Source organism: Cylas formicarius, unplaced genomic scaffold (assembly GCF_029955315.1).
Source record: "Cylas formicarius isolate icCylForm1 unplaced genomic scaffold, icCylForm1.1 PGA_scaffold_7__23_contigs__length_41026272, whole genome shotgun sequence".
NCBI lineage: Eukaryota > Metazoa > Arthropoda > Insecta > Coleoptera > Brentidae > Cylas > Cylas formicarius.
In genome coordinates, this window is record NW_026844352.1 from 36,426,145 (window position 1) to 36,445,167 (window position 19,023).

Sequence of the window (19,023 nt, forward strand, 5' to 3'; positions counted from 1 at the left end):
CATATTATGGGCAAAATATGTGGAAACTTTGTGTGGGATATTAAAAACAAATAATTTTGTTTATTAAGCAAAAACATCTGACCCAAATTACCAAAAATTCTATTTGAAATGGTTTTACTTTTTCATATTTTGGTTAGGACAAAATAAAAAATGGTTATTTTCTTTTTATTTATAAATATTTTCAAATCGACATTTTAACAACTCAAAAAAGGAAACATACAAGAAAAAGGCAATCGCAGCAAATCGATCAGAGTAACCAAAAATTTTTCAATTTTTGTTCAAGTTTCAATTACGTAAAGTAAAACAAATTTTTCCAAAACAGAATATTGTGGTTAGTTTGTGGAATCACTATTGTCCCCTTCATCTAAAGTATTATAGTTGGGAAACCCTGCACGGATATTCATCCCGGCTCAAGGTGTAAGATGATCCAGTTGCTAACTTTGTTATGAAGAGGGCATGCAAACACTACATGGATTTTTTTTTGTAAATTAAATACAGTGCAAAGTTCACTATGGTTGAGTTTTTATGACAAACCTTTCATTATTCGTGGGTCTATGTTGAGGTACAATCTTAATTGTGTGGAGAGGTAAACTAGAGCTGAGTTATTTGGAAAACATCATACTTAAGTTGTTGTAGAACATGGAATAGATTTCTTTCTATTTAATAATTTCATTGCAGAAAGTTTAGACTAATTTTAAGCATAAAGCCGTTAAAATGAATTATACCACACTCAACAAATCGCAAGAGACAGAGTAAGGATTTCGGCACCATTAGGGATTGTTTGAAGAAGTTAGACTTTTTTAAGAACATTAAAATAACGTAAACCCCACACAGCAATGTTATTAGAAAAGCAACTGACAATGGTATTATTGAAAACCTGAATTAATGCTCTCCAAGAGATAAGTTTAGGTTTATAGAACTAAGTGTGCATTTTTGGACCTTGGTTACCCAAGAAGAAGGGAAAAGCAACTCTCAAATATATATGATGATTAACGGCGATTTCAACGCGATTTTTATTTAGGGAAAAGCATCTCTTGGGAGAATTTAGATCACTTCGTCTAAAACAATTGATTTTGGTCTTTGGGATATGAATTCTAGCATTCCTTAGCTGGTTTAATAAGTTATGTAAACGAATTTCAATGTTTTTCTTTAAAAAATCGTTTTAATTAAATATAACCTCACTGTGACGACTAATATTGAGCATTGAAGTACCGCTACCTCAAAGTAGATGGCGCATAGTGTAATTTTAAGCATTTCTTTTGAACAAGTGAACGCTACGTTTGAACTGACGGTTTGTTTGTCTTCGTGTGAATACAAGTGACGAAAACAGAGTTTTTTCGGAACAGTTAAGCTTCTTCTATTTTCTAATTCTGGCATAATCGAAAAACTCCGCAAGCGAGCAACTGCCCCTCCACTTTGTTAATTTCCTTCGGTTTTAATATTGCCGAATGCACTTTGGAGATTGGATTGATTTCGTACATAACTCTAATAATGTATCCGGTCTGTGGAATCGATGACTGAGACGATCATTTTTCTTTTGTCCGCCGTGTCTTGTTTTACGCAAACGGTCGTCTCGAGAATCTGCAGGAAAGTGATTGAAGTGACGTTGGGTGCTATGAACGATGACTTTTCCAGAATTATGTGTCTGGGACGTTGGAAAAACGCGGACGGGTAGTGATTGGGCGACAATGGAGTGGATTAAAGCGGCATTTTTGAGCATTTGTTCGAAGCTGATACGCGGAGGACATGCAATTAGAGTGGTTCGATTATTGTTTTATAGCGAAATTCTACCAATAAGCCACCTGAATAAAATTATTATACTCCGTACAGTAGAAATCTTGAATTTGACTCGGTATTTTAGAAACGAAGAATATAAAAATTTTGATGGTATCATCTTCAGGTTTCATAAAAAAGTAGCTCGCGAAAACCGCAATCCTCTCTATTTAAAAATAAGCGAGATACCTCGCAAAAGTGGCGAAGATTGGCACGTTACAATAAGCGATAAAAAAAATGTAATTACGAATTCGCACTAATAATTTTCAAATAATTTCTTTCTACCTTGAAAAAATATTTTCTTTAAGTTTTACATTTTCTTTCCGCCATCATAGTCGAAAAATAAACTCCGACAAATCACTTTTCGACTACACGATAAAAGTAACAATATACCAACCTCGACATTTCTAATCAGTTTTGGTTAGTTTAACTTTAACTCGATAATAAATTCAACTACGGCGGTGCGGAGGATTCAGTCCCAAACTTGAATCTTTTGAATGTGCATTTCAATTTTTTTGATATATACTATATTGTTAAAAACGAAATATACGAAAATGATGTAACGAAACCATAATTTCTGTAAGTGAACCACATTTTCCAAAATCAAAGTGGTAATGATCATTTTTTCAATTCAAGTCATACATGTGCCGGTCGCGGTGTAAAAGGTTCATTTATTTTTATTATCTTTATTGTTATCATGATATACGCAATAAGACTTAAAAAGAATTTTACACATATTTGCTGGTTTCAGAAGACAGAAATCGAACTTGTCCACCACCTAATCGATTCAATATTCATCCAATAACGAAGTGTATAGCTTCTTCTAATATTAAAACTTCAGCAAATGTAAAAACATTGGTTTATACTTCCTCGGAATCATCTGTCCCAGACTTTAAACCAAGTACAGCATCTGAGACTAATATTTCAAGCGATACTGAATTGGACATTAAAAATTCAAATATTTAAGTGAACTTATACTAGCTCAAATTGGAAAAAGTCCTTGGCTTATATTAGAAATTTTTTCATTCGATTTCAGTCGATGTTGCTTAACAGGCGTAAACAATTCGGTCTTGGCGAAGAAAATCAGCGACTATTAAGGAGTCCACCTAGATTGGGCTAGAGGAGATTATTAAAAACGCAAAATAAGGAGCAATTTATTAAAAATGCGACAGAGAAAATTATTAAAAACGCAAAGGACAGAGCAAAATCTTAAAAACGCAAAAGACAGAGGAAATTATCAAAAACTCAAAAGACAGAGAAAATTATTAAAAACACATAGGACAGAGGAAATTATTAAAAACGCAAAAGGCAGAGGAAATTATTAAAAACGCAAAAGACAAAGGAAATTATTAAAAACGCAAAGGACAGAGGAAATTATTAAAAACGCAAAAGACAGAGGAAATTATTAAAAATGCAAAAGACAGAGGAAATTATTAAAAACGCAAAGGACAAAGGAAATTATTAAAAACGCAAAGGAGAGAGGAAATTATTAAAAACGCAAAAGACAGAGGAAATTATTAAAAACGCAAAAGACAGAGAAAATTATTAAAAACGCAAAAGACAGAGGAAATTATTAAAAACGCAAAGGACAGAGGAAATTATTAAAAACGCAAAGGACAGAGGAAATTATTAAAAACGCAAAAGACAGAGGAAATTATTAAAAACGCAAAGGACAAAGGAAATTATTAAAAACGCAAAGGAGAGAGGAAATTATTAAAAACGCAAAAGACAGAGGAAATTATTAAAAACGCAAAAGACAGAGAATATTATTTAAAACGCAAAAGACAGAGGAAATTATTAAAAACGCAAAAGACAGAGGAAATTATTAAAAACGCAAAGGACAGAGGAAATTATTAAAAACGCAAAAGAGAGAGGAAATTATTAAAAACGCAAAGGACAGAGGAAATTATGAAATACGCAAAAGACAGAGGAAATTATTAAAAACGCAAAAGACAGAGGAAATTATTAAAAACGCAAAAGACAGAGGAAATTATTAAAAACGCAAAAGACAGAGGAAATTATTAAAAACGCAAAGGACAGAGGAAATTATTAAAAACGCAAAAGACAGAGGAAATTATTAAAAACGCAAAGGACAGAGGAAATTATTAAAAACGCAAAAGACAGAGGAAATTATTAAAAACGCAAAAGACAGAGGAAATTATTAAAAACGCAAAAGACAGAGGAAATTATTAAAAACGCAAAGGACAGAGGAAATTATTAAAAACGCAAAAGACAGAGGAAATTATTAAAAACGCAAAAGACAGAGGAAATTATTAAAAACGCAAAAGACAGAGGAAATTATTAAAAACGCAAAGGACAGAGGAAATTATTAAAAACGCAAAGGACAGAGGAAATTATTAAAAACGCAAAGGACAGAGGAAATTATTAAAAACGCAAAAGACAGAGGAAATTATTAAAAACGCAAAGGACAGAGGAAATTATTAAAAACGCAAAGGACAGAGGAAATTATTAAAAACGCAAAGGACAGAGGAAATTATTAAAAACGCAAAAGACAGAGGAAATTATTAAAAACGCAAAAGACAGAGGAAATTATTAAAAACGCAAAAGACAGAGGAAATTATTAAAAACGCAAAAGACAGAGGAAATTATTAAAAACGCAAAGGACAGAGGAAATTATTAAAAACGCAAAAGACAGAGGAAATTATTAAAAACGCAAAGGACAGAGGAAATTATTAAATACGCAAAAGACAGAGGAAATTATTAAAAACGCAAAAGACAGAGGAAATTATTAAAAACGCAAAAGACAGAGGAAATTATTAAAAACGCAAAAGACAGAGGAAATTATTAAAAACGCAAAGGACAGAGGAAACTATTAAAAACGCAAAAGAGAGAGGAAATTATTAAAAACGCAAAGGACAGAGGAAATTTTTAAAAACGCAAAAGCAGAGGAAATTATTAAAAACGCAAAAGACAGAGGAAATTATTAAAAACGCAAAAGACAGAGGAAATTATTAAAAACGCAAAAGACAGAGGAAATTATTAAAAACGCAAAGGACAGAGGAAATTATTAAAAACGCAAAGGACAGAGGAAATTAATAAAAACGCAAAGGACAGAGGAAATTATTAAAAACGCAAAAGACAGAGGAAATTATTAAAAACGCAAAGGACAGAGGAAATTATTAAAAAAGCAAAAGACAGAGGAAATTATTAAAAACGCAAAGGACAGAGGAAATTATTAAAAACGCAAAAGACAGAGCAAATTATTAAAAACGCAAAGGACAGAGGAAATTATTAAATACGCAAAAGACAGAGGAAATTATTAAAAACGCAAAAGACAGAGGAAATTATTAAAAACGCAAAAGACAGAGGAAATTATTAAAAACGCAAAAGACAGACGAAATTATTAAAAACGCAAAGGACAGAGGAAATAAGTAAAAACGCAAAAGACAGAGGAAATTATTAAAAACGCAAAGGACAGAGGAAATTTTTAAAAACGCAAAAGCAGAGGAAATTATTAAAAACGCAAAAGACAGAGGAAATTATTAAAAACGCAAAAGACAGAGGAAATTATTAAAAACGCAAAAGACAGAGGAAATTATTAAAAACGCAAAGGACAGAGGAAATTATTAAAAACGCAAATGACAGAGGAAATCATTAAAAACGCAAAAGACAGAGGAAATTATTAAAAACGCAAAGGACAGAGGAAATTATTAAAAACGCAAAAGACAGAGGAAATTATTAAAAACGCAAAGGACAGAGGAAATTATTAAAAACGCAAAAGACAGAGGAAATTATTAAAAACGCAAAGGACAGAGGAAATTATTAAAAACGCAAAGGACAGAGGAAATTATTAAAAACGCAAAAGACAGAGGAAATTATTAAAAACGCAAAGGACAGAGGAAATTATTAAAAACGCAAAAGACAGAGGAAATTATTAAAAACGCAAAAGACAGAGGAAATTATTAAAAACGCAAAGGACAAAGGAAATTATTAAAAACGCAAAGGACAGAGGAAATTATTAAAAACGCAAAAGACAGAGGAAATTATTAAAAACGCAAAGGACAGAGGAAATTATTAAAAACGCAAAGGACAGAGGAAATTATTAAAAACGCAAAGGACATAGGAAATTATTAAAAACGCAAAAGACAGAGGAAATTATTAAAAACGCAAAGGACAGAGGAAATTATTAAAAACGCAAAGGACAGAGGAAATTATTAAAAACGCAAAAGACAGAGGAAACTATTAAAAACGCAAAGGACAGAGGAAATTATTAAAAACGCCAACGACAGAGGAAATTATTAAAAACGCAAAAGACAGAGGAAATTATTAAAAACGCAAAAGACAGAGGAAATTATTAAAAACGCAAAAGACAGAGGAAATTATTAAAAACGCAAAAGACAGGGGAAATTATTAAAAACGCAAAAGACAGAGGAAATTATTAAAAACGCAAAGGACAGAGGAAAATATTAAAAACGCAAAGGACAGAGGAAATTATTAAAAAAGCAAAAGACAGAGGAAATTATTAAAAACGCAAAAGACAGAGGAAATTATTAAAAACGCAAAGGACAGAGGAAATTATTAAAAACGCAAAAGACAGAGGAAATTATTAAAAACGCAAAGGACAGAGGAAATTATTAAAAACGCAAAAGACAGAGGAAATTATTAAAAACGCAAAAGACAGAGGAAATTATTAAAAACGCAAAGGACAGAGGAAATTATTAAAAACGCAAAAGTCAGAGGAAATTATTAAAAACGCAAAGGACAGAGGAAATTATTAAAAACGCAAAAGACAGAGGAAATTATTAAAAACGCAAAGGACAGAGGAAATTATTAAAAACGCAAAAGACAGAGGAAATTATTAAAAACGCAAAAGACAGAGGAAATTATTAAAAACGCAAAAGACAGAGGAAATTATTAAAAACGCAAAGGACATAGGAAATTATAAAAAACGCAAAAGACAGAGGAAATTATTAAAAACGCAAAAGACAGAGGAAATTATTAAAAACGCAAAAGACAGAGGAAATGATTAAAAACGCAAAAGACAGAGGAAATTATTAAAAACGCAAAGGACAGAGGAAATTATTAAAAACGCAAAAGACAGAGGAAATTATTAAAAACGCAAAGGACAGAGGAAATTATTAAAAACGCAAAAGACAGAGGAAATTATTAAAAACGCAAAGGACAGAGGAAATTATTAAAAACGCAAAGGACAGAGGAAATTATTAAAAACGCAAAAGACAGAGGAAATTATTAAAAACGCAAAGGACAGAGGAAATTATTAAAAACGCAAAGGACAGAGGAAATTATTAAAAACGCAAAGGACAGAGGAAATTATTAAAAACGCAAAGGACAGAGGAAATTATTAAAAACGCAAAAGACAGAGGAAATTATTAAAAACGCAAAGGACAGAGGAAATTATTAAAAACGCAAAAGACAGAGGAAATTATTAAAAACGCAAAGGACAGAGGAAATTATTAAAAACGCAAAAGACAGAGGAAATTATTAAAAACGCAAAAGACAGAGGAAATTATTAAAAACGCAAAAGACAGAGGAAATTATTAAAAACGCAAAGGACATAGGAAATTATAAAAAACGCAAAAGACAGAGGAAATTATTAAAAACGCAAAAGACAGAGGAAATTATTAAAAACGCAAAAGACAGAGGAAATGATTAAAAACGCAAAAGACAGAGGAAATTATTAAAAACGCAAAGGACAGAGGAAATTATTAAAAACGCAAAAGACAGAGGAAATTATTAAAAACGCAAAGGACAGAGGAAATTATTAAAAACGCAAAAGACAGAGGAAATTATTAAAAACGCAAAGGACAGAGGAAATTATTAAAAACGCAAAGGACAGAGGAAATTATTAAAAACGCAAAAGACAGAGGAAATTATTAAAAACGCAAAGGACAGAGGAAATTATTAAAAACGCAAAGGACAGAGGAAATTATTAAAAACGCAAAGGACAGAGGAAATTATTAAAAACGCAAAGGACAGAGGAAATTATTAAAAACGCAAAAGACAGAGGAAATTATTAAAAACGCAAAGGACAGAGGAAATTATTAAAAAAGCAAAAGACAGAGGAAATTATTAAAAACGCAAAGGACAGAGGAAATTATTAAAAACGCAAAAGACAGAGGAAATTATTAAAAACGCAAAGGACAGAGGAAATTATTAAAAACGCAAAGGACAGAGGAAATTATTAAAAACGCAAAAGACAGAGGAAATTATTAAAAACGCAAAGGACAGGAGGAAATTATTAAAAACGCAAAAGACAGAGGAAATTATTAAAAACGCAAAGGACAGAGGAAATTATTAAAAACGCAAAAGACAGAGGAAATTATTAAAAACGCAAAAGACAGAGGAAATTATTGAAAACGTAAAGGACAGAGGAAATTATTAAAAACCCAAAGGATAGAGGAAATTATTAAAAACGCAAAAGACAGAGGAAATTATTAAAAACGCAAAGGACAGAGGAAATTATTAAAAACGCAATAGACAGAGGAAATTATTAAAAACGCAAAGGACAGAGGAAATTATTAAAAACGCAAAAGACAGAGGAAATTATTAAAAACGCAAAGGACAGAGGAAATTATTAAAAACGCAAAAGACAAAGGAAATTATTAAAAACGCAAAGGACGGAGGAAATTATTAAAAACGCAAAGGACAGAGGAAATTATTAAAAACGCAAAAGACAGAGGAAATTATTAAAAACGCAAAAGACAGAGGAAATTATTAAAAACGCAAAGGACAAAGGAAATTATTAAAAACGCAAAGGACAGAGGAAATTATTAAAAACGCAAAGGACAGAGGAAATTATTAAAAACGCAAAAGACAGAGGAAATTATTAAAAACGCAAAGGACAGAGGAAATTATTAAAAACGCAAAGGACAGAGGAAATTATTAAAAACGCAAAGGACAGAGGAAATTATTAAAAACGCAAAGGACAGAGGAAATTATTAAAAACGCAAAAGACAGAGGAAATTATTAAAAACGCAAAGGACAGAGGAAATTATTAAAAAAGCAAAAGACAGAGGAAATTATTAAAAACGCAAAGGACAGAGGAAATTATTAAAAACGCAAAAGACAGAGGAAATTATTAAAAACGCAAAGGACAGAGGAAATTATTAAAAACGCAAAGGACAGAGGAAATTATTAAAAACGCAAAAGACAGAGGAAATTATTAAAAACGCAAAGGACAGGAGGAAATTATTAAAAACGCAAAAGACAGAGGAAATTATTAAAAACGCAAAGGACAGAGGAAATTATTAAAAACGCAAAAGACAGAGGAAATTATTAAAAACGCAAAAGACAGAGGAAATTATTAAAAACGTAAAGGACAGAGGAAATTATTAAAAACCCAAAGGATAGAGGAAATTATTAAAAACGCAAAAGACAGAGGAAATTATTAAAAACGCAAAGGACAGAGGAAATTATTAAAAACGCAAAAGACAGAGGAAATTATTAAAAACGCAAAGGACAGAGGAAATTATTAAAAACGCAAAAGACAAAGGAAATTATTAAAAACGCAAAAAACAGAGGAAATTATTAAAAACGCAAAAGACAAAGGAAATTATTAAAAACGCAAAGGACAGAGGAAATTATTAAAAACGCAAAGGACAGAGGAAATTATTAAAAACGCAAAAGACAGAGGAAATTATTAAAAACGCAAAAGACAGAGGAAATTATTAAAAACGCAAAGGACAAAGGAAATTATTAAAAACGCAAAGGACAGAGGAAATTATTAAAAACGCAAAGGACAGAGGAAATTATTAAAAACGCAAAAGACAGAGGAAATTATTAAAAACGCAAAGGACAGAGGAAATTATTAAAAACGCAAAGGACAGAGGAAATTATTAAAAACGCAAAGGACAGAGGAAATTATTAAAAACGCAAAAGACAGAGGAAATTATTAAAAACGCAATGGACAGAGGAAATTATTAAAAACGCAAAGGACAGAGGAAATTATTAAAAACGCAAAGGACAGAGGAAATTATTAAAAACGCAAAGGACAGAGGAAATTATTAAAAACGCAAAAGACAGAGGAAATTATTAAAAACGCAAAGGACAGAGGAAATTATTAAAAACGCAAAAGACAGAGGAAATTATTAAAAACGCAAAGGACAGAGGAAATTATTAAAAACGCAAAGGACAGAGGAAATTATTAAAAACGCAAAAGACAGAGGAAACTATTTAAAACGCAAAGGACAGAGGAAATTATTAAAAACGCAAAAGACAGAGGAAATTATTAAAAACGCAAACGACAGAGGAAATTATTAAAAACGCAAAAGACAGAGGAAATTATTAAAAACGCAAAAGACAGAGGAAATTATTAAAAACGCAAAAGACAGAGGAAATTATTAAAAACGCAAAAGACAGGGGAAATTATTAAAAACGCAAAAGACAGAGGAAATTATTAAAAACGCAAAGGACAGAGGAAATTATTAAAAACCCAAAGGACAGAGGAAATTATTAAAAACGCAAAAGACAGAGGAAATTATTAAAAACGCAAAAGACAGAGGAAATTATTAAAAACGCAAAGGACAGAGGAAATTATTAAAAACGCAAAAGACAGAGGAAATTATTAAAAACGCAAAAGACAGAGGAAATTATTAAAAACGCAAAGGACAGAGGAAATTATTAAAAACGCAAAAGACAGAGGAAATTATTAAAAACGCAAAGGACAGAGGAAATTATTAAAAACGCAAAAGACAGAGGAAATTATTAAAAACGCAAAGGACAGAGGAAATTATTAAAAACGCAAAAGACAGAGGAAATTATTAAAAACGCAAAAGACAGAGGAAATTATTAAAAACGCAAAAGACAGAGGAAATTATTAAAAACGCAAAGGACATAGGAAATTATAAAAAACGCAAAAGACAGAGGAAATTATTAAAAACGCAAAAGACAGAGGAAATTATTAAAAACGCAAAGGACAGAGGAAATTATTAAAAACGCAAAAGACAGAGGAAATTATTAAAAACGCAAAGGACAGAGGAAATTATTAAAAACGCAAAAGACAGAGGAAATTATTAAAAACGCAAAGGACAGAGGAAATTATTAAAAACGCAAAGGACAGAGGAAATTATTAAAAACGCAAAGGACAGAGGAAATTATTAAAAACGCAAAAGACAGAGGAAATTATTAAAAACGCAAAGGACAGAGGAAATTATTAAAAACGCAAAGGACAGAGGAAATTATTAAAAACGCAAAGGACAGAGGAAATTATTAAAAACGCAAAAGACAGAGGAAATTATTAAAAACGCAATGGACAGAGGAAATTATTAAAAACGCAAAGGACAGAGGAAATTATTAAAAACGCAAAGGACAGAGGAAATTATTAAAAACGCAAAGGACAGAGGAAATTATTAAAAACGCAAAAGACAGGAAATTATTAAAAACGCAAAGGATAGAGGAAATTATTAAAAACGAAAAGGACAGAGGAAATTATTAAAAACGCAAAAGACAGAGGAAATTATTAAAAACGCAAAGGACAGAGGAAATTATTAAAAACGCAAAGGACAGAGGAAATTATTAAAAACGCAAAGGACAGAGGAAATTATTAAAAACGCAAAAGACAGAGGAAATTATTAAAAACGCAAAGGACAGAGGAAATTATTAAAAACGCAAAGGACAGAGGAAATTATTAAAAACGCAAAGGACAGAGGAAATTATTAAAAACGCAAAAGACAGAGGAAATTATTAAAAACGCAATGGACAGAGGAAATTATTAAAAACGCAAAGGACAGAGGAAATTATTAAAAACGCAAAGGACAGAGGAAATTATTAAAAACGCAAAGGACAGAGGAAATTATTAAAAACGCAAAAGACAGGAAGTTATTAAAAACGCAAAGGACAGAGGAAATTATTAAAAACGCAAAAGACGGAGGAAATTATTAAAAACGCAAAGGACAGAGGAAATTATTAAGGAAATTATTAAAAACGCAAAAGACAGAGGAAATTATTAAAAACGCAAAAGACAGAGGAAATTATTAAAAACGCAAAGGACAGAGGAAATTATTAAAAACGCAATAGACAGGAAATTATTAAAAACGCAAAAGACAGAGAAAATTATTAAAAACGCAAAAGACAGAGAAAATTATTAAAAACGCAAAGGACAGAGAAAATTATTAAAAACGCAAAAGACAGAGGAAATTATTTAAAACGCAAAGGACAGAGGAAATTATTAAAAACGCAAAAGACAGAGGAAATTATTAAAAACGCAAAGGACAGAGGAAATTATTAAAAACGCAAAAGACAGAGGAAATTATTAAAAACGCAAAGGACAGAGGAAATTATTAAAAACGCAAAAGACAGAGGAAATTATTAAAAACGCAAAAGACAGAGGAAATTATTAAAAACGCAAAGGACAGAGGAAATTATTAAAAACGCAAAGGAGAGAGGAAATTATTAAAAAAGGCAAAAGACAGAGGAAATTATTAAAAACGCAAAAGACAGAGAAAATTATTAAAAACGCAAATGACAGAGGAAATTATTAAAAACGCAAAAGACAAACGAAATTATTAAAAACGCAAAGGACAGAGGAAATTATTAAAAACGCTAAAGACAGAGGAAATTATTAAAAACGCAAAGGACAGAGGAAATTATTAAAAACGCAAAAGACAGAGAAAATTATTAAAAACGCAAAGGACAGAGGAAATTATTAAAATCGCAAAAGACAGAGGAAATTATTAAAAACGCAAAAGACAGAGGAAATTATTAAAAACGCAAAGGACAGAGGAAATTATTAAAAACGCAAAGGAGAGAGGAAATTATTAAAAAAGGCAAAAGACAGAGGAAATAATTAAAAACGCAAAAGACAGAGGAAATTATTAAAAACGCAAAGGACAGAGGAAATTATTAAAAACGCAAAGGACAGAGGAAATTATTAAAAACGCAAAAGACAGGAAATTATTAAAAACGCAAAGGATAGAGGAAATTATTAAAAACGCAAAGGACAGACGAAATTATTAAAAACGCAAAAGACAGAGGAAATTATTAAAAACGCAAAAGACAGAGGAAATTATTAAAAACGCAAAGGACAGAGGAAATTATTAAAAACGCAAAGGACAGAGGAAATTATTAAAAACGCAAAGGACAGAGGAAATTATTAAAAACGCAAAAGACAGAAGAAATTATTAAAAACGCAAAGGACAGAGGAAATTATTAAAAACGCAAAAGACAGAGGAAATTATTAAAAACGCAATGGACAGAGGAAATTATTAAAAACGCAAAGGACAGAGGAAATTATTAAAAACGCAAAGGACAGAGGAAATTATTAAAAACGCAAAGGACAGAGGAAATTATTAAAAACGCAAAAGACAGGAAGTTATTAAAAACGCAAAGGACAGAGGAAATTATTAAAAACGCAAAAGACGGAGGAAATTATTAAAAACGCAAAGGACAGAGGAAATTATTAAGGAAATTATTAAAAACGCAAAAGACAGAGGAAATTATTAAAAACGCAAAAGACAGAGGAAATTATTAAAAACGCAAAGGACAGAGGAAATTATTAAAAACGCAATAGACAGGAAATTATTAAAAACGCAAAAGACAGAGAAAATTATTAAAAACGCAAAAGACAGAGAAAATTATTAAAAACGCAAAGGACAGAGAAAATTATTAAAAACGCAAAAGACAGAGGAAATTATTTAAAACGCAAAGGACAGAGGAAATTATTAAAAACGCAAAAGACAGAGGAAATTATTAAAAACGCAAAGGACAGAGGAAATTATTAAAAACGCAAAAGACAGAGGAAATTATTAAAAACGCAAAGGACAGAGGAAATTATTAAAAACGCAAAAGACAGAGGAAATTATTAAAAACGCAAAAGACAGAGGAAATTATTAAAAACGCAAAGGACAGAGGAAATTATTAAAAACGCAAAGGAGAGAGGAAATTATTAAAAAAGGCAAAAGACAGAGGAAATTATTAAAAACGCAAAAGACAGAGAAAATTATTAAAAACGCAAATGACAGAGGAAATTATTAAAAACGCAAAAGACAAACGAAATTATTAAAAACGCAAAGGACAGAGGAAATTATTAAAAACGCTAAAGACAGAGGAAATTATTAAAAACGCAAAGGACAGAGGAAATTATTAAAAACGCAAAAGACAGAGAAAATTATTAAAAACGCAAAGGACAGAGGAAATTATTAAAATCGCAAAAGGCAGAGGAAATTATTAAAAACGCAAAAGACAGAGGAAATTATTAAAAACGCAAAGGACAGAGGAAATTATTAAAAACGCAAAGGAGAGAGGAAATTATTAAAAAAGGCAAAAGACAGAGGAAATAATTAAAAACGCAAAAGACAGAGAAAATTATTAAAAACGCAAAAGACAGAGGAAATTATTAAAAACGCAAAAGACAAACGAAATTATTAAAAACGCAAAGGACAGAGGAAATTATTAAAAACGCTAAAGACAGAGGAAATTATTAAAAACGCAAAGGACAAAGGAAATTATTAAAAACACAAAAGATAAAAGGAATTATTAAAAACGCAAAAGACAGGGAAAAAGATCGAAATTACGATGGAAACGTTAATAAATATTTAGAAGAATCACAATAATTGTTTTCGAGAGACCGAATACCCAAGAGAAATTGAAGAAAAAAAAAAAAAAAAAAATATATATATATATATATATATATATATATATATATATATATATATATATATATATATATATATATATATATATATATATATATATATATATATATATATACAATGGGTTGCTTGTGTCCACATACCTACGTCACAACCAATCGAGTTGCGTCTTTGTATGACGTCAAAATTAAAGTCAAAATTAAAGCGGACGAGCTTGCTAGGATTAATTACATAGTAAATATATTTTTGTATTTTACAAGGTAATTAAAATGTTTTAATGTAAATCTAAAAATATGTGTAAGGGCCTAGTGAGGCGTCAATAGCATTTGTGTGTTCATCTCACCAAAACAGCTGAAATAAAGGTCCATTGACTCATTAAATTATAAACATATAATAAGTGATTAAGAATTTCTCAGTTTGGGTGAATTTGAGTTGGCTAATTGAAGAGTTGCCGTTTCATCTTCTCAATCAATAACCTTATGACTCTTGGTAAATATAAAAGCACGAAACCATGAATACCTATTCAAAATGAAGGTATAAACTAAATCGGAAATGTTGACGATGTCGGGCAGAAGAAGGATCGTAAAAGTTCGGGGAACTATCAAACTATATATTTCGATGTGACACATCGACATAAGCTAGAGCTAGAGTGCCTATAAAACAAACGCCGTTCTATATGAGTTACACTTCGATAAGATTTCAAATTGTGTTAGAAAACGAAACACTTGATTGGAAAATAAATGAAAAATGGCTGGACGGGGTGTAATGTGATAAACTTTCTACGGAAAATCGAGCATCTCAAAAATTAAACGAGATGTTTTTGTATAAGAAAAGTTTTACTTATTTACTTTTTATGATAAGATAGATTTAGTATTCGATTAATATATTATTACGTTTCTAAAACAACTAAAATTGTTAGGGTTCTTCGCATGAGACAGTGAACTTAAGTAAATCACTCCTAATGTATTCCTTCGAAACAATTAAGAGCTAAACACTGCTTCGCACACTATTATTTAATAAGCACAGACTACTAACAATTTAAATGATATCTGTCATCGGAGCAAAACGGAGTCTACTCTGACTCTCACTGCTTTCTGTTCAGCCCTGTTTCGCTTTTAGTTCGACAGCGCCGTTTCGCGACGAGTGTGAAATGTTCGAGTTTTCTCTCGTGAGGCAGGCTCTGTGGTCAGGCGTATGCTCCCGAGATAGTATTTTTTATTGCTAGTACAGGCGGCGGATCGCTCATTACAACTTTATTTATTAAACAGTTTACCGACAGCTCAACAATGGAAAAATTCCGAACCAAATATTTTAAAATTTCGCATTGACCAACTCTATAGTAGCTATAGTAGACTAGCTCTATACTTACAGTTCTTCCAGATGTGGAAAGGACGCCAGAGAAGTCTCCTTCAGTCTGGTGATGTTGTTGCTCGCCAAATCTCTGCAATAAAAAAAGCATCGATTGATTTGGCAGTCTAACCCCACATAAATCGTTATTATTGCACAACGAAGTGAACGCTGTCCGTTAATTATTGTTTTTTTTTTGGGCAGAGATTTTGCAACGTTAAAATACGATTTCCCTCCCGGCCAATTAAATTAATGGGGTTATAATTGAAAGGTCCTCCATTGTTCGAAAACCCGTGTAGAACGGTTATCGGTATTCATCGGGACGGATGTTTATTTAGGGCCATTTTCGATCAAAACCATTCGCCGTTCAAAACGCAGGACGGAACTATGACAGCGAGGTCGAGGATAATGAAATTACCTACTCCCCCCCTCCCGGCTATTAATCAGTTATCATGAATTTTATAGTTTTAACTTGAGCACCAAAATCGAAAAAAATGTCGATAATTTGTAAAACAAGGCCTAAAAACGAATTTGGAGTTTTCGCTATTGGACAATTCTCCCGTATCTAATTTATATGGACCTCAGGTCTGTGGTAGTTTGACATCGCCGTGTTGTTTCATTGAGGATTAATTGATTAGAATCAAAAATAATTGTGAAACCATCGTAAAAATTAGGAACTTTAAGGTTGGACGCCTAACTGTCAAGCTTTGTCGGTCGAATATCCTGATACGTGAACGTGTACAATATCTTCATAATTAATTTTTTTAAAAGATTTTAAGCTTTATCAAATAGCTTTTTGAAAAGTTATTTCTATAAGGATAAAATAGCATATTATGCACAACAAGTGCGGCAAACGGCATTTTACAGACGGGAGTAGAACAATTTTTTTACTGGCGACCGTATTACACTGTAAAATATACACGATATTTTAAATTGCGTTAGAAAACAAACGGTGGGTTTGATATCCAGACACTTTGTATAAGTGATTGCGTGAGGTACATTAACATCTTAATAATTATTAAAAAAAAATGTTTTAAGCTTTTTCAAATTTCTGTGTGTGTGTGTGTGTAGTTATTGCATTAAGTATGTTTTTAATTCTTATATTAAAATTTGTTTATAAGTAGCATTCAGATATTTTAATTTACGAAATTTTAAAAATATAAAACCTTTTTGCGGACGACCGTGGTCCATGGTAAAATATACACGATATAAATATTTGCAACGTTGCAATTGGCCATTAAATTGCGTGTTCAATTAGATCATTACAAAACAAACGGAGGGTTTGATTCGAAGCACACTTTGAGCGACCGTGAGTCGTAGACTGTCATGTCTCGTCTATCTAACGATCGTCAAGTATTTATGGGGTCGAATTTCGATCTCGTTTGTCCCGTTGGAAAAATATGCGGTGCAAATAACATCGTCGATATAGGATCCTCGCGTTGCCGCATTAAATCTGGCGCGCTAGCTCGTAACTCAAAGATTATAACATAAAAATAAAACGCCGATATTTTTAGCGCCGAATTTATCAAAAATTCGGTTCCTAATACTTCCGCGTTTCGTAGCTCTCTCATAGCTACTTGGAGCGGCACACTTAGATTTGGGGAAAGCAAATGGCTATTTTATGTATTTGTTTATTTCATTTACGACTACTGTAGATGATAATCGCAAAGATTGTAATACATTTTTGACTTTAGCAAAAGGGGCACTCACAAATTTTCCATGACAATGCGTTTTTAGGATTTTTGTAAATTTGAAAATAAGCTCGCCGAAAGAATAAACTCCAAAAAAAGGAATTTTAGTTTTTTCGTTATTATTTCGGAAATATCAAAGACAATTTCCATTGTTTGAGTTACGCTGAATATTTCCTATAGTTTTCGGGATCCCAATGATTCAATTCGCAGGGACAGGTATTCGAGTTTCGTTATTTGATGTTATTTAACGGATAACGGATAACGCGCTCAGACACGTCAAAGTAAAACACGTTTATCTATCGCTCCGTATAAAATGGTTAAAACAGTGGTTTAAAGTATAGAAAATTACGCGGAACTTTAGTGGATTAGTTTCAAGTGAATCCTAGTTCATTATCATTAGTAATTTTACAAAAAACGTGTATAAACAACCAGAGATAGTAGATAAATTTAAATCTCGTACTTTTTAGTTTTTTTGCTGCCGTTTTTTTTTTGTGCGATATCCGAGCTCGTCGACATGACATTGAACTGTGAGATATGTGAAATGCGATTAGGCCGGTCAGCTGTGACCGTAGAATGTTTTGTTTGTAAACAACAATATCATAATACCTGTTTGGAGTCTCCCTACCCAACTGAAGTACTTAAACTTCAGGGATTTTCTCACCGGTGTAATCAATGCTTGTCCGGTGATAACACAGAATCCGACAATACTATAAAAAAGTTGCTGGTGGAAATGAATAACAAGTTCGATGTTATGCAGTCCAATATTGGTGACCTTAGATCCACCCAAACAAATCTACAGGTCTCGATTGAGTTCCTTGGAGGGAAGATCGACGACTTCAATAAAAAGATGATTGAAATGGAAAATTCAGTCAAGGAGATGCCAAAGATTGAGTCAAAGGTAACAGATCTAAATAAACAAGTATGTGAATTGAAAACATCCGTTAATATTCTGCAGCAGCAAGCAAGAATGAATGAAAGTGAAAGTGCGGAAATGATCTACGTATGGTAATTAACTCAGTCTTTGGTGCTCTTGGTACCGAAAAGGATACCTTTCAATCTTACAGGAGGGTTGCCCATCTGAATGCTGATAACAGGACTCCGCGTTCTATAATTGTTACTATGAAATCCAAAAATGATAAAGATGCTGTCATTGCTGCTATCCGGAAAAAGAAAGGTCTTAAATTAAATGAAACAGGATTATCCCGAAATGATTCGGCTATATACATCAATGAGCAGCTGACATTTGAAAATAAAGGGTTATTCAAGAAAACCCGCGATTTTTGCAGAAACAATCCAGGAGCCAAGTGCTGGACTTTTGACTGCAAAATATACTTGAACCATAAGGATAAAGTGATACAAATATTATCTGAAAACATGCTGAAATGACCTTGTGTGTGAAATTTTAACGTAAATTTAATATAGTGTTTTTTCTAGTTTTTTTTTTATCAATGGCGTTTAAAATTAAATATCAGAATGTGGGTGGGATGAGAAGAAAATTGCAAGAGTTTTATTTATCTACATTAAGTGATCAAGCGGATGTTTTCTGTGTTACTGAGTCTTGGCTCAATAATAATATTTTTGACTCTGAGTTCATTGATACAAATTATTACGAAGTTTTTAGGTTGGATCGAGATCTACTTAGA

General features: G+C 31.6%; 1 protein-coding gene across 2 annotated transcripts in view; it reads right to left on the reverse strand.

The window, feature by feature from the left end:
* The window catches only part of LOC132704780 (follicle-stimulating hormone receptor), a 147,869-nt gene that overhangs the window by 44,381 nt on the left and 84,465 nt on the right, over positions 1-19,023 (reverse strand). For both annotated transcript variants that reach the window (XM_060675021.1, XM_060675020.1), the window contains exon 3: positions 15,712-15,783. In XM_060675021.1, the coding sequence (XP_060531004.1) occupies positions 15,712-15,783 (72 nt within the window). The remainder of the gene's footprint in view (positions 1-15,711; positions 15,784-19,023) is intronic.